This window comes from Equus caballus, chromosome 2, assembly GCF_041296265.1.
Source record: "Equus caballus isolate H_3958 breed thoroughbred chromosome 2, TB-T2T, whole genome shotgun sequence".
NCBI classification, from domain to species: domain Eukaryota; kingdom Metazoa; phylum Chordata; class Mammalia; order Perissodactyla; family Equidae; genus Equus; species Equus caballus.
This window is the reverse complement of record NC_091685.1, coordinates 5,913,433-5,928,515: the sequence shown is the minus strand read 5'-3', so window position 1 is coordinate 5,928,515 and position 15,083 is coordinate 5,913,433. Positions and strand designations below refer to the sequence as shown.

At 54.8% G+C, this 15,083-nt stretch overlaps 1 protein-coding gene across 1 annotated transcript; it reads left to right on the top strand.

Annotated features, from left to right (window-relative positions):
* The first annotated feature begins 1,242 nt into the window (after positions 1-1,242).
* Positions 1,243-8,538, top strand: DMRTB1 (DMRT like family B with proline rich C-terminal 1). The gene is made up of 4 exons (XM_023636807.2): positions 1,243-1,854; positions 3,363-3,565; positions 6,856-7,057; positions 7,722-8,538. Exons 1-4 carry the CDS (start codon positions 1,332-1,334, stop codon positions 7,799-7,801), a joined length of 1,008 nt encoding a protein of 335 aa, XP_023492575.2. The 5' UTR covers positions 1,243-1,331; the 3' UTR covers positions 7,802-8,538.
* Positions 8,539-15,083: the final 6,545 nt, after the last annotated feature.

Here is a 15,083-nt window from a genome sequence, read left to right as displayed (position 1 = left end):
ACATAACCGGTGAAATTCCTGAAGGGCCAAATAATCCAGGAAGCATATACTTTTGCCCTCTTATGAAGATGATGAATCTATTTCTTTAAAGCAGAAAAAGGGTTTACAAATCTCTTTTCAGCTTTCCAGTATCTACTCAGGCTCAGAATGGCAACCATTTCCTATTCTAGGCAGAGAAATGCCAAGTTCAGTTGCAACCAGAGGCTCAGGAAAATCAAGGTGGACAACAGGCCTCCACTTCCACCATTCTGCTCCCAGAAAGAGAGAATTTCAGAGAAAGGGCAATTTAAAATGCACGTGTTTTAGCCAGGTATTAACCATAACTACCTCTTAATTCTATGACTATCAACTTTCAATTTAGGTGTGAGTGGCTCTTTTTGTTTCTTTTGGGGACCTAAAAAAAAAGAAAAAGACCTCAGGGTGTCACAGATTTCTATCAAACAAGAAAATGAGTTAATTTAGCAGCTTTGGGAAACTATGAAGTTTGTGCCAGCTTTTCAGGTGCCCCAACATCTGGGTTGCTTTGCAGGGATAACTAAATTCATTGCAAAGTTAAGCAATAATTCGAGCTCCTGCTAAAATATCCTGAGTCTGTTTTACTTGAAAGCATTTTAAGTATGCTTTATCCTGGAAGGCATCAACGACAGCAATAGGCCATCTGCTAGAGATGCATTCCTGTAACCAACAAGACTCTTAAGAAATGGGAATTACTATACGGGCACACCCTTGAGCGACTATCATACTGCACTCAGCTCCTGAGAATATTCTGGAAGCATCACTGCGAACGACTGCTTCTCTGCAGGGGAGAGAAATGAAATTCAGCAGAAGCAGCAGCTCTTGGCGGGAGAAGCCCGCTTGCCGCTTAGAACGCTTTTATACTGGAATGGGTTTACTGAGAGCCGCGTTCCTCTGGAGCTTTAATTCCGTGGACCGTTGAATATCACTCCGCCTTTTTTGAAGTTACAAAATACCTTCTGTCTATGGCGTGGCGGGAATAGAAAGTTTGGAAGATTAAATGCCTAAGACTTCAGATAACTCAGACGACATACATGCAATAGCATTCCATGAAGAACTTATTCAACCCAATCCCTTGCATCTAATTAACCAAGGCACAGAAACTCTCCAAATTTTGCACCCAAAAAAGCAGGGAAAATGCAAGGGTCTTGCAGCAGTTCCTGGGACGTACCGAGAGCTGCTTTGTTACAAGTGTATCCAACGTCCCCAGCACCAGGGACTTATGGGGCGCAGCTCATCCCTGCTCCACTCGCTCTGCAGCTCCCAGAGGTGGCGGTTGTGCTTTGAAGGCAGACCTTGCCAAGCTGGCCGACAAGATGCTGCGCACCCCCAAGTGCTCGCGGTGCCGGAACCACGGCTTCCTGGTGCCCGTCAAGGGCCACGCGGGCAAGTGCCGCTGGAAGCAGTGCACCTGCGAGAAGTGCTACCTGATCACCGAGCGCCAGAAGATCATGGCCGCGCAGAAGGTGCTCAAGAAGCAGGCCTCCGAGGAGGAACTGGAGGGGCCCGAGCTGGCCTCCGGGGCCGCGGCCACCGGCCCGGGCTCCAGCCTCCGCCCGCTGCCCCTGTTCGCCGCTTCGCGAGACCCGGGACCGGGCCCCGAGGGCCGCGCGGCCGCCTCCTTCCCGGGGAGGCCCCCGCGGGGCCCGAGCCCGGGCCCGAGCGCCTTCCAGCCGGTCCTGGGCGGCCGCGGCCACGTGGGGCCGAGGGAGCGCGCCGCGGCGGCCGTGCCCGGGGGCCCCCAGCTCGGCGCGGAGGCCGCAGGCAGGAGCTACCCCGGCCGCCCGGAGCTGCGCAGGCCGCTGCGGCCCGTGCCCAGCCCGCCCTTCGCCGACTTCGGTAAGACGCCCGGGCCGCGCGGCCCTGCCCCACCTCTGTCGGGCCGCAGCCTCCCGCCCGCACGCTGGCGCCCTGAGCCGGCCGATCCCGCGGGGGGACCCGGGGGCGGGACAGCGCTGACCAGGGTTAGCCTCGCTTCGCAAAACCTGTCTCTGAATACGGATTTGCGTTGAGGGCCTTTGCAAAAAGGCAAAAAGAGCGATAGGAAGGAGTGGGTGGTCCACAGGGCTTTTAACATTTAGCTACAGTTTTTGCCTTTCCATCTTGCAAGAAAAAAATGGCCCCCACTCGGCTTGGCTGTGGCTCCTCCTCCGCTTGGACACTGGCCCTACTGCGCTTGCGCACCTCTTCCCGCCTTTTTCTTGGGCTGCAGGCACCTCCCCAGGACTGTCCTGCAGTCCGGCTCTCTCAACTATGACTGCGCCTGCGCACCCTTCTCTCCCTTTCCCCGTTCTGGAGGCCCCTCCCCTCCCCCGTGCCCTGGCCCAATGAGCATGCGCACCGCTTCCCGCCTTTTCCCTCGGCGTGGGGGAAGGAGGCAGCCTCTGTGCCCCCTGCTGGAGGACCACAGTGGGTCCTTTGGGATGTTGCCTCTTTTTGTCCTCTCCCACCGCGTGCGTGAATTACGCTGTTCCTTATGTCTTGCTGCGTTCACTATTAGAGTACAATTTCATTCACTCTAGGTTTGAGTTTTAAACAGTGGCTGTTTTTGAGTGGAAGACATGTTTTCGTGGTTTTCCCTCTGGCAGTGCAGTAGAAAGAGCACAAGTCTGAGTTAGGAGGCTGGGGCCTCCTTAGGCCTCTCTGTCAACTTAGGCAAGCTCCTTCCTTCTGTGTCGGACTCTCCCCTCTGGATGCCCTCGGAAGGTCATTTCTGCCTTCTGGAACATTCTAGGAAGATCTAGGTCCCCAGGGAACTAGATGGGGAAGACAGACCTGAAACAGCTATCCTAGGAGAAGGATACCTTTCCACGACACGGTGCCTTTCTTGGTTCCATGTCTCAACAAACAAGGACATTCCTTGGCCTCGAGGGTTTGTCCTTGTGGAGAGATAGAACTGATCAAAGAGTCACACAAATCAGTGGATGCAGCTCTCCTGACTGATGGTTTGGCTGTGGTCTGAAGGAGGAGTAGGCGCTGCGTACTGAGGACCTAAGGAGGCAAAGCGGGGTTCGGGGAGGAAGGCTTCCAAGCCGAAGGCACAGCACCTGCAAAGGCCTTGAGGTGGACGAGAAAGAAGCAGCTGCGAGGCTGTAGTAGGCGAGGAGGCTGGAGTGGAGGCGGGAGCCAGCCCACGCGGGGCTTCCTGGCTGTGCCGAGGAGGAGGAGGACTTTTTAAAGGGCAGGGGGGACGTGGCTGGAGGGAGGGAGGATCAAAAGCCTCTTGGCTCTGGGGGTTCTTTGTAAATGCATGTGAGTTTGATTATGCTTCCACCTTGGGTCAGTAATGTGCTCTTCTTCCTAGCTCTGTGTGTTTTTAACACCTCCCTCCCTGCTTACCTTCTCAGGGCACTCTCTGAGCATCAGTTCCGACTGTGTGGTGGGATCTGAGTACCTGGACAGGGAGCCTTCCAAGCTGTACCCGGGCTGCTCTGGCATGCACCCGTACCGCACGTTCCCACTGGGCTACCAGGACGCCGGCCCGGATGCTGGGGTCCCCCTGCAGCAGGGCTTCCGGCACGTGTCCTGCAGCCACTACCATGGAGGCTTGGTGAGTCCCTTCCCTCACTCCCTTCCAGGTTCCTCCTTATCCCAACTGCCCTTGCTGCTTTTATGCATCTTTGATCCCAGGAGGCCACTTGGTGTGCCCATTCTGTGCCAGGCCTTGAGCACTGTTGGGAGGGATACAACATTGACCTCGTGCAGTGTGCACTTCTGGGAGGGCACACACGTAGACAAGTCCGTTCCCGTGCAGACAAGGCGGCCTGGGCTATGGCATGTGCGTTTCAGAGCTGTGGGCCAAAAGGCTCTGGGAGCCCAGGCAGGAAGGAGTACAGGCACATCTCAGATGAGCCCGGGGAACAACCGTAGTCACACCGACCGAACGACCGCCAGCCTTGACTCATGGAATGCTGGTGTCAGAAGGGCCCTTCATTTTGCTGGGTACCAGAGAGGAAATATCACTTTCCTGGAGCCACACAGTTTAGGGCTGAGCCAGGAACAGCTGTAGGTCCCCTGCCCAAAGGTATGGCCTGCTTGAGATGGCAGAGGGCTTTCAGGGGAAGAGGCATTTAAGCTCAGTCTTGAAAAATACGGAAACCTTCCCCCAAACACCTGTCACCTTAGGCAATAGTTGTGGAAAGGACAGGTTAACCCCTCTGTAAGATCGGGAGTCAGTCACTGCCTGGTGTGCTCTTTAAGCCTAGAGTTTTGAATACTGAGTGTGTAAGACTCAGGCCATCTCTGTTGTGTGAGGTATGAGTTGGGGTGACCAGGTTTTGTGACATTGGTTACCAGCTCCTTCCAGGCCTGGGTGGTTAAAAGCCCTCTCCCTTTTAGCAGTTTTTGAGGGCAGGATAGTGGAAAGCCTGGAGGACCAGTCCTGACTTTGGCCCCATAAGCCTCGACCTGTGGGGAAGGTTAGCTCCAACAAAGCTCCAGTTCATAGAAATGTAGGCCACCATTATCTTTACTCCCTCCCGCAGAATTAAAAGCCTAACCCTGGGTGTTACAGAGATGTTTTCTTTGGGTGGGGAGTGGAGAAGAGTGAGGAGAGAGCAGCCTTCTTTGGTTTAATGTGGAAAGTGATTAAGAAGATGAAAGCCTGACATTTACATAATGAGAGCCATTAGCCACAGGGTGGGGGCCAGTGCAGTGGGGTTCCAGCTGTGTCCAGGCAGGGCAGGCACGCAGGGTGCTGGATGCCCACTCCAGTTTCAGCCTCAGCACCATCTCTTCTGTCTGTTTTAGATATTGTACAGTTTTATTTATAAATCATTTTCCGTTGATTCAAGGGAAAATTTGAAAACCACTGGTCTTGATAATTTCCAGGGTGCCAACTGACCCTGATGTGAGCCTTCAAGGTATGTGTTATTACCCCGTGCTAGAGTAGAGGAAGAAGGCTCAGAGAAGTTATGTATTTGTCCAAGGTCACAGAACTGGTGAGTGAGGGATAGCTGGTCAGTGACAGAGCCAGCACATATACCTTGGCCACCCCGACTCTGGAGCCCAGGCGCCTCCTGCTGCCCTCAGTGTGTCTCTCAGACAGAGGTGGGGCAAAGGTGGATGGCCCTGGGCTCTCACCACCACCCCCGCCCCACCTGAAATCTGTGGGTGCTGGCCACCCCCTTGCAGCCCAGGGAGAGCACAGCGTCTTCAGCATCCACACAAAGAGAGGGGCCCTGGCCAAGTGGAGCACGTCCCCACCGTCTGCTCACACAGAAGCCTGGAGCCTGGCGTCCAGGGCAGGCCTCTGATTGACAGGCCTGCCAGACGGCCTTTGTTAAGAGTGTGATCTCAGCCGGTCTATCTGGGCCTGAGCTGCCACCACAGGCCCCAGGCAGGAGCTGTGATCCAGGGAGAGGCTTGGCTGAGCAGCTTGGAATTAAAGCACTAATAATCCCCCGGCCCACCCCCTTCATGTCTGGAGAGAGGATCAAGCATTTATTTGTGGAGCTGTTTCAAACCCAAGAGCCTACGAATTGCTTTCCTCCTTGTCCTGCTGCTCCCTGCCCAGGCTCCAAGATACTCCCCAGAGACGTCTTCCTCCTCCTCTTCCTCTCCCTGCCCCAGCTGCTGCTGCCGTGCGGCCTCTGCTCTCTTCCCGCAAGAGCACAGACCTGGGGCCGGACAGACCCAGGCTCCAATCCCACCTCTTGTTTACTAGCCATGTGGCCGGGGGAAGTCACCTGACCTCTGGGGGCCTCACTCAGGTCCTGAGTCCGTACAGTCGGGGTGAGGGTACCTATCTCACAGGACCGTTGATAGATTTAATAAGCTGTAGTGCCTGCGACGTGCCCGGCACAGGGTCTGGTACGTAGCAGGGCCTCAAGAGTGGGCCTTCTTCCTTCCTTGGTGGTCACATGAAGTTAGGAAACTCGGGGCGGGTCTGAGGAGATGTTTGCAGGCTGCCTCAAGGCTTTCATATGCTCCCGTGTGACTCCCCAATGTGGGGCCAGTAAGGCAGTTCACAAAGTCCCTTGACAAAGAACACCTTTAAGAGCACTTAACAATATCTCAGAGGACGCTAGGGCTCTCCAGAACGCAGCTTGTGAAGTGCTGCCCTGGAGGATCTGGAAGGAGAAGTCAGTGAGAGGGACTACATCTGAAATTCCTTGCTGTGTTTTGTTATATCCGTGTCCTTCTCAGTCAAGCTCTGACTGTGTAGACGTCACCTCTCCAGATCCCCTCATTCCGGCCTTGGGGTCCTGTGGTGTGGGGTTAGCCTCCGTCTTCTGAAGAAGGAACAGAAACACGGGAGGGTTGATTGCGCGAAGCCACTTTCCTGAGGTCACCCAGCTTCTCTTGCCTCAGGAGCAGCTGCGCCCCCCAGGTCTTCTCCCGGCCTGTTAGAATAGAGCCCCAAAGGCCCTGGACCCTGAGTCTGAGTCCTTACACAGGCCAGAAGATGGGACCACAAGTGGTTGGGGTGCATTCAGCCCCTTCCCCCGTGCAGAGGAGTGGAGTCACACAGACGGGCTCCAGTCCCGCCTCCGCCACTTCCCAGTCCCTGGCCCTGGGCCTGTAGCTCCATCTCCCTGACGCTGTTTTTTGTCATTACGGTGAGGATGGTACCAGACCTCCTCCTAGGGTCCCAAGGGTGGAATGAGGTCCTGGATCTAAGCATCTAGAGAAGGGCTCTGTCCGTGTGACTGCGGCGGCTCCCGGGCTTGCCTGAGCTGGGCCTCTGTTCTCGCCTTCAGTCATTTGGCGGGTGTTTGTGGAGCACCCTGTTCCAAGTGCCCTGTGCCCAAGTGTTTGGGTCACGAAGGCGAATCTCCCCCTGGGGAGGGTGAGACGGGACTGGGCTGGCTGGCTGACGCTGCCCCTCTGGCCATGCAGGTGTCGGAGCCGCTGGGGGACTTCCAGCCCAGCTACTACCCACCGGCCCTGCCGCCGCCGCCGCCACCGCCACTGCCGCCAGCCCCGTTCCTGCCCCCGGGCTTCCTCTCTGCGCTCCACTTCCTCCCACCGCTGCCGCCGCCACCACCGCCGCCCTCCTTCTCACTGACCGTCGTGGCCGAGGCCCACAGGGAGGCCACTGGTAAGCAAGCAGAGCCTCCCAGCTTCCGGGCAGGCAGGAAGACTCTCTGGAGGAAGAGGGGCCTCGTCTGAAGGGATGTGGAGAGAAGGGAAGTGGCGAACAGGAGTACAGCGTGCCGGGCCCTGGTGGCTGTGGCCGGAAGCACGCGGGCCCTGCTGGCCGACGCCTGGGCCTGAGGCCGGGCTCGAGCACTTCCCACTGGGTGACCTGGGCAAGTGGATTCTCCCTTGGGGCCTCAGTTTCAGTATCTGCAAGAGTGGACTGATGGTGGCCCCTCCCTCCTGCAGCTGTCCCGGGTTTAGACAGAACCTGAGACATCGACAGACAGCGTTAGGGAAAGCAGCTCCACTCACTGCCCCGTCCAGCCCCTGCTGCCCTGTGCCGAGGGAGGTGTCATCGCATCTGACGAGAAGCTGGGGTCCGGAGCTGCGGGGTGGCTGGCTTCATGCCACCCAGCTTGTGACAAGCAGAGCTGGGGCTTGAACTTGTGCCCGTCTCATGGGTCAGGGCTAGACTCCCAGCCTCGCGACACCTGGCAGATTAAAGGCAGATTAATTCCCTTTGGGGGCTGGGAAGGATGAGAACCCCTTCCAGGAAATTTACATCTGAAAATCGGTAATTGTCCCTCTTTCTAAACCCAGCTCCTCTTGTTTGTCCCTCACAGACGACCAGGACGACCAGGACGCGGATGTGCCTGTGCCCTGCGAGCCCAGCCAGCCCTTGTCCCAGGAGCAGTTGGACTAGGCCCCGGCCCTCCGCTGGCGGTGGGGCGAGGGGTGTTGGAGCAATGATTTTGTCTGTGTTCAGCGATGTGTAGGGAGGCGGGGAGTGGTAGGCGTAAGATGGCAGCTAATTCCCATTTCCAGATAGGAGGAAGGAGGGTGACTTGTGGGGTTCTCTCAGCCCTGGCCTGTGGGATGGAGTGGAGAACGGAGGACGAGGTTCCCAGGGGAGGCCCAGGGCTCTGAGGAGTGGGGCCGGTGGAAGCCCACATTTAGGAATGAATTTAACAGTCTCTGGGTTGTGCTGCTGTTTATCAGACTCGCCCCAGGGCTGGTCTTTGATTTCCTCAGGCCCCGCTGGTGGCAGGAGGCACCATCCCCTTCAGCCTCTGCCTCTGCCTCAGGACCGGGGGCGCTGGTGGCAGGTCTGCAAGGCCTGCCCTGCCCGCTGTCCGCCTGGCCCCTGCCCTCGCCCCTTCTCCAGGGGCTTTACTTGTAAGCATCGTGACCACTGGGCTGCTTCACCTCCTCCGTAAAGTTTGAGCCGTTACAGACACCATTTCTGATTGGAAAAGAATCTATTAAAGTTTGACTATTTGATGTTTTTATAGAGATCGCCGACTTTAAAAGTAGGCTGTTCATAGGCACTGCTGTGGTTCTCAGAGACTAGAATGGTGCTTCCACATCACCTGTGACGTCAGCAGTTTCTTCTCTGAGGACAGTTGACTGTTGAAATAAAATGAGCAGTGGAAATCCTCATGGAAGCTTTATTCTCTCTTTAAATCCGTGTGGAAGGCGACGTCGGGTAGGGGAGTCAGAGGCTTGGGTTTGTGGCCCGGTGGCCCGCCTGTACTATGTCCTTGCCTAGGCAGGTGCCTCCCTGGTCTACCTCTGTTCCTTTGACCTCAGTTAGGAAGTGAGAGGCGTGGCCGGGCTACCAGATTTTGTACTTCCATTATTGTTGTTATTTTAAGCAGTGGAGACCTGTCAAGGACATCTGATGCAGACATAAAATGTAAAGATTTCTTTTCTTTCTCTCTCTCTTTTTTTGAGGAAGATTAGCTCTGAGCTAACTACTGCCAGTCCTCCTCTTTTTGCTCTGGAAGCCTGGCCCTGAGCTAACATCCATGCCCATCTTCCTCTACTTTATATGTGGGATGCCTACCACAGCATGGTGTGCCAAGTGGTACCATGTCCGCACGGGTGAACCCCAGGCCACTGAGAAGCAGAACGTGCGCACTTAACCGCTGCGCCACTGGGCTGGCCCCTAAAGGTTTCTTTTAGTCTCCCTTCCCCAGCTCCTTTCATGGTCCCTGCACAGGGACATGGTTTTAAAAAACAAAACTTGGCCCCATTCTGCTATTTTAGGGTCTTGGGGCTCTTCCCTTGGTTTCATTGGCTCCTTCACTTAAAAACTGTCCTGCGTCTCTGCTGGATTCACAGCCTGGCAGTCACAGCTCTGCCGACGAGGAGCATGGAATCTCGTGGGGGCAACAAGACAAAGAGCCGGCCCCATGGCATTGGGACTGGGAGGGAGAGGGGCCGTGGGGATGGTCGGAAGAAGCCTTCTCGAGAAGTCAGGGCCTCACCTGCATCTTGAAGGGCAAGAATGAGTTAGGTGAAGATAGGCGCTGCCCGTGGGGGCAGAAAGATGGCAGGGACCTGGGGTGAAGGATTCCAGGTCCTGGTCTCTGTCCAGGGAGGGACTGCACCCTGGAGAACAGGCTGGCCTGCTTCCTGTCCTGCCTGTGGGCAGGGTGTCCAAGTGTCCTCCTAGGACAGGTAGCAGGAGGCTCACTGGGAACCGATACTCTGTTCCCTCACCTTGGCGTGGTGGCTGGGGCTCCGGGCCCTGGGCCTGCTCTGTGGGAGGCCCTGGAGCAGGCACAGTCATGGGTGTTTTTGGGTTCCTGCCTCGCAGACACGCAGTGCTTTCAGCAGGGCAAAACCAGGGGCGAGGCCTGCAGGTCTGCCTTGGCTCCAGTCTGGACCTGGTGGTACCCTGCTTTTGGACCAGCCTGGCTTAGAGGCTGGAGCCATCAGCCACCCCACAGCTGGTCCTGCCCCCAGGGCCACAGTGCTGCAGGAGCCCTGGGAGGGCAGGAGAAGACCAGCTTCTGGCTCCATTTAGCCTCACTCACCCTGCCTTCACTGGGCCCCTGACCTGTCAGGATGGCCAGGTGAGGCTGCATCAGCCCCTACTTTTTCGTCACATTGTTTTATCCTAGACTCCATGTTTTGAAAGATTTTTCAGCCAAGCTGCATTAATCAATAAAGCTGTTTTCCTGTTTCTGATCAACACACACACAGGGTTATGAGACAGTCTGTGACCACACGGACTCCACCATTCCAGACCAATGCAAGCAAACAGGATGTTTAGCGAGCCTGCGGGGTTTGAGGTGGGCAGCTCTGGCCTGCGGAGAAGAGCAATGTCCTGTTGTCCTGTTGGAGGGTCCACATCCACAGGATTCCAGGGAGGGGAGGATCGCTCAGTTCTCCTACAGGCTTGTGATCCGATGAATCGCTGGAGACTGGTCAGCATCTTTCCTGGATCCTTGAAGGTACCTGCTGGGGTGGAAACACCAACTGTGAGCCTACCTTCCTCCCTTCCCCCAGTGCGAACCCCAAGTTCTGTCCTTCCCTGTGGGCTCTCACCATGGTTACTTACCCTGGTGAGGTCAGTGGACCCCTCCTCCCAGTGGCCTTTCTAGTCAACCCAACCCATGCTCCCCAAATGCCCTGCTTCTCCAGACTTTTCAGCAGCAGAAGCATGAGCATTCAAACACCAGATCCGCTCATGTTGCTGCCCTGCTCACATGCCTTCTGTGGCTCCCTACTGCTCTGAGAATCAAGGACCAACATCTTCAACCCAACCTGCCTGCCCACCTTTCTAGCCTCCCCCTTACTAGCTGGCCGACCCAGGCCCTAAATGGATGAGGTCAGCCAGGTCTAGGCAGAAAACGCTGGGTAGCAGAGAGACCGGCTGGCAGGGGGAGCACTGCTCATCCCAAATGGCCCAGACTTGGCTGTATGAACCAGAATGTTCTGGAAGGCAGCAGGCCGGGATTCCCTGACGCTAGATGCGCTTGCAGGGCGCCGCCAGGAGAGGGCGCGCGGGCCGCAGCTGTGGGCGGGGCTTGTTGCCTAGCGACCGTCCTCCGCCGAGAAGAGCGCGGGTCCCTCGCCGCGTCTCTGCCAGGCCCGCTGGGGGAAGAGGTTTCTGCAGCGCCCGGCTTGAAGCGACCCCGGAGACCTGGGATCTCCCAGGGAAGTGAAAATGGTGAGCCTGCAGGTCGGGCTATGTGATCGCCAGCCTTGCGGCAATCATCGTTGCGCTCCCTGCCTGTGAAGTGGATGCCCTCCTATCTTTGCAGACGCCAGCCCCAAACCCACCCCCGGGTCCTGTGGCGTGTTCCCCTGCTTTCTCTCCCTTCTGCACTTCTGCCGTGCTGCGTCTTCTGCCTCGACTCCTTCCAGCCTCGCCCACTCCTCTCCTATGCATCCTTTCAGACTTCGTGCAGGCGCCCCCTCTTCCCAGGCCCCTAGGCCTGGATGCGGAGGCTCTGTAAGGCCTGCCCAGGCCCCCTGCCGCCCTCTATCACGCTGATCCCATTGAGGAGATGTCCCTCCTACAAGTCTGTGAGCTTCCTCGAGGCAGTGACAAGGTCTCATTTGTCTCTGTGTCCCCGGCTCCCAATGTGGGGCTGAGGATTGGTTAGGCCAGTAGTTTCATTCGAGTGCCGGTCCCAGAATGAACGGCTGAATTTCAGGGCCAGCTGGATTGTGGGTGGAGGGCTGAGTTGCCCTGCCTCTGGCCACTCCCTGCAGGATCCTTTGCCTTATCTTTGTACTCTGTCTGCTGGGACCCCAAACAGGGGCAGAGGAACAGAGCGTCAACCTTTACTGAAACTGGGCTTTGAGCCACTGTTCGAGCCCCTGTGGCCTTCTGCCACGCTGCATTTCCCTCATTTAATCCGCATGACAACCCAGGGAGGATGTGCGTTATCATTTCTGTTTTATGAAAGAATGTGAGGCACAGAGAGGGATAGCAATTTGTCCAAAGTCACACAGCTTATCAGTGGCCAAGGGCATGCAGAGGGAAACATACATCCCTGGTACTAGCTATAGAGTTTGTAATATCCATTTTGCCCTGAGTTACCATCATGAGATTTTTTTTGAACACGGATCATGTGAACGCACCCTAGTTTCTGGGGAGATTCTACCATGGCATAGAGAGAGCAGCCTAAGGACATTTGCCTCCTGAAACCACTGACCACAGCACACAAAGTCCCCTGAGAGAACACTGCAGTAGGCAACATGAGGACCAGCCTGGGAGGGGCCTCGGGGTCTCAGGTATAACCCCCCGCTGGGCCAGAAGGCGGTCAGCGTCTCCTGTCACCTGGGCTTCCACCGTGCCCTGGGCTTCACCACAAGCCCCACTGCATGTGCTGGGCTGACAGAATGCTTGTTCCTGCGGCCAAAGTGGTCCAAGGAGGTGCGTCTTCTACAGCTGCGCCTCTAGGCTGTGGTCCCCCAAACCCTACTGCAAAGAAGCCCTCCCACCGTGATCCCCCAGTTTTTCTGGAGAGCCGGGTGGGGGTGCTCTGCACCCTCTTGGAGACAAACACCCCTCTAGGCCTAGGGTGGGGGATGAGTCCTTTCCCTGCAGCCCTGAGGATTCTCGCAGTCCCTTCCACTCCTGGGCGCTGCAGTCTTGGTGGGCCTGGGCCTAGGCCCATCTTACTGGGGAGCTGCTCAGAGACCCCAGAATGAGCTGTGGCCTCTTCTCCTTGGGCAAAGCTCAGGGTCTTTGGGCCCCACTCTGCCTCCTTGCCTCTTCGTAGCTGTGTGCTCTAGGGCTTATCACATAACCTCTCTGAGCCCCCCTTTACCCCCTGGTAACATTGGTTCAGGTGTGTGCTGGGGAAACAGGGAGCTCTCATGTGAGATAACACCTCCGATGCCGCCTCTCGGAGCCCAGTATACGGCACCTGAGTCATTGCTGACGACAAGGCAGCTTCCTCTTTGAGACTAAGAATCACGAAGACCGACAGCTGTGGCTCTTGTCCTGGTGCTCCCCACGTGCCAGGCACCGTGCTGAGTGCTTTCCGCCGATTCTCTCTGTGAGTCCTCGTAGCGACCCGTCCAGGCAGGCACCATAGTACCCCCAGCTTACAGATGGCAAGACTGAGGCCTACAGAGGTTAGGTTCCCGTGCTGGGTCGTACCTTCTATAAGTGGCAGAGCTGGGATTAAATTCTAGTTCCACCTGAGTCCAGAGCCGAATTCCAACCACGTGGTACTCCTGCTGCTCAGGGATGGGGAGGTGTGAGTCCTGGGGGAGTCGTGGTGCCCCCAGGACGTGCTGTCTGGCTGTGGTCCACCCAGCACAGCTGGGTTTCGAGGCGTGTGGACAGGCCCAATACAAAGAACCAGCCAGCTCAGGTCTGACACAGGAATGAAATCATTTGTTAAAAAATTCCTAGGGGGGGCTGGCCCCGTGGCCGAGTGGTTAAGTTCGCGCGCTCCGCTGCAGGCGGCCCAGTGTTTCGTCGGTTCGAATCCTGGGCGCGGACATGGCACTGCTCATCAAACCACGCTGAGGCAGCGTCCCACATGCCACAACTAGGACCCACAACGAAGAATATACAACTATGTACTGGGGGGCTTTGGGGAGAAAAAGGAAAAATAAAATCTTTAAAAAAAAAAAAAAAAAAAAATTCCTAGGGGCTGGCCCCGTGGCCGAGTGGTTAAGTTCGCGCGCTCCGCTGCAGGGGGCCCAGGGTTTCATTGGTTCGAATCCTGGGCGCGGACATGGCACTGCTCATCAAACCACGCTGAGGCAGCGTCCCACATGCCACAACTAGAGGGACCCACAACGAGAAATATACAACTATGTACTGGGGGGCTTTGGGGAGAAAAAGGAAAAAATAAAATCTTTAAAAAAAAAATTTCTAAACCCTTTAATTTCATTTTGAAAACGAACAAAGAAGTATGCAGTTGATTTTTTAAAAAATGAGTATTAATAGTAGATTAAAATTTGAATCTAAACACTTTGACAAGGTAGACAGGAAACTTAATAATGCTTTTAATACAAATGTAACCTAGGAGACTTTTGATTTTTTTACGAGGATAATTTCTTTTCAAGCTCATTTCTTTGTTTTTCTCTAGACTTTTTGTTTGTTTTTGTTTAAAAATAATTAATTGGAATATTAGTAAAGCATGAAAATAGTAAACAATTTAAAAGTGTAAGCCAGAAACAGATTTTTTTTCCCACCTCTGTTGTCATCCGTTCTCATCTCTCTCCTTGGAGATGTCCCCTCTTTTCTGTGTCTCCTTCCAGAGGTGATTTGATTTTTTTGTTGTTAACTAAACTTTAATCTTGAGATAATTATAGGTTCACATGCAGGTGTAAGAACTAATACAGAGAAATCTCTTGTGCCCTTTACCCAGTTTCCCTAAATGGTGACATTGTGCAAAACTGTGGTGCAATATTACAACCAGGCATTGACAGTGATGCAGTCCACCCAACTCCCTCAGATTCCGGTTCAGCTTTTACAGTTGAGTCAGTTTTTGTGTAAGGTGTGAGGTTTAGGTTGGGGTTCATTTTTTGGACTATGGATGTCCGATTGCCCCAGTGCCACATGTTGAAAAGGCTATCCTTCCTCCATTGAATTGTTTTTGCACCTTTGTCAAAAATCAATTGAGCCTATTTGTGTGGGTCTATTTCTGGGTTCTCTAATCGGTTCCATTGATCTGGTTTTTTTTAAAAAAAACCACACAAACAGTAGCATATGAACCACCCTGTTCTGCCCATTTCTCTTTTCATTGACAGCAGATCAGGGCTCAGGGCTGCTGAGCCTGCTTTGAGCCGTGGACCCGTCAGTCAGTCCGGGACAGCCCGTGACCCCTTCTCAGAGCAGTGCTTTCAATGGATAAAGTAAACACGCAAGGTTACAGAGGAAACCAATTATGTTTAATATACTTGTCAAAATAGAGAAATACATTTGTGGTTTAGTAATACATGCACTTCTTTACTAGCACATTAAATAACCGGATCTAGTGGTGGGTGTCATCACTATTGATCGTTTCACAGTAGTGATGGCACTGATGTTTTGAGTTACCTGCATAACTCTAAAGTGATATTGAAAAAGTCTGTGATTTCTGTCAGTGACCAAGTCACTGCTAATTCTCTGGGGTTTGTGGCCTACATTTGTAATCGAAGGAAACACTGAATGACGGTGAGAGGGTAGTGACAATCAAGGTGTCATTTTCCCCCAGCCCAGTTCACAGAGCCCTGAATTC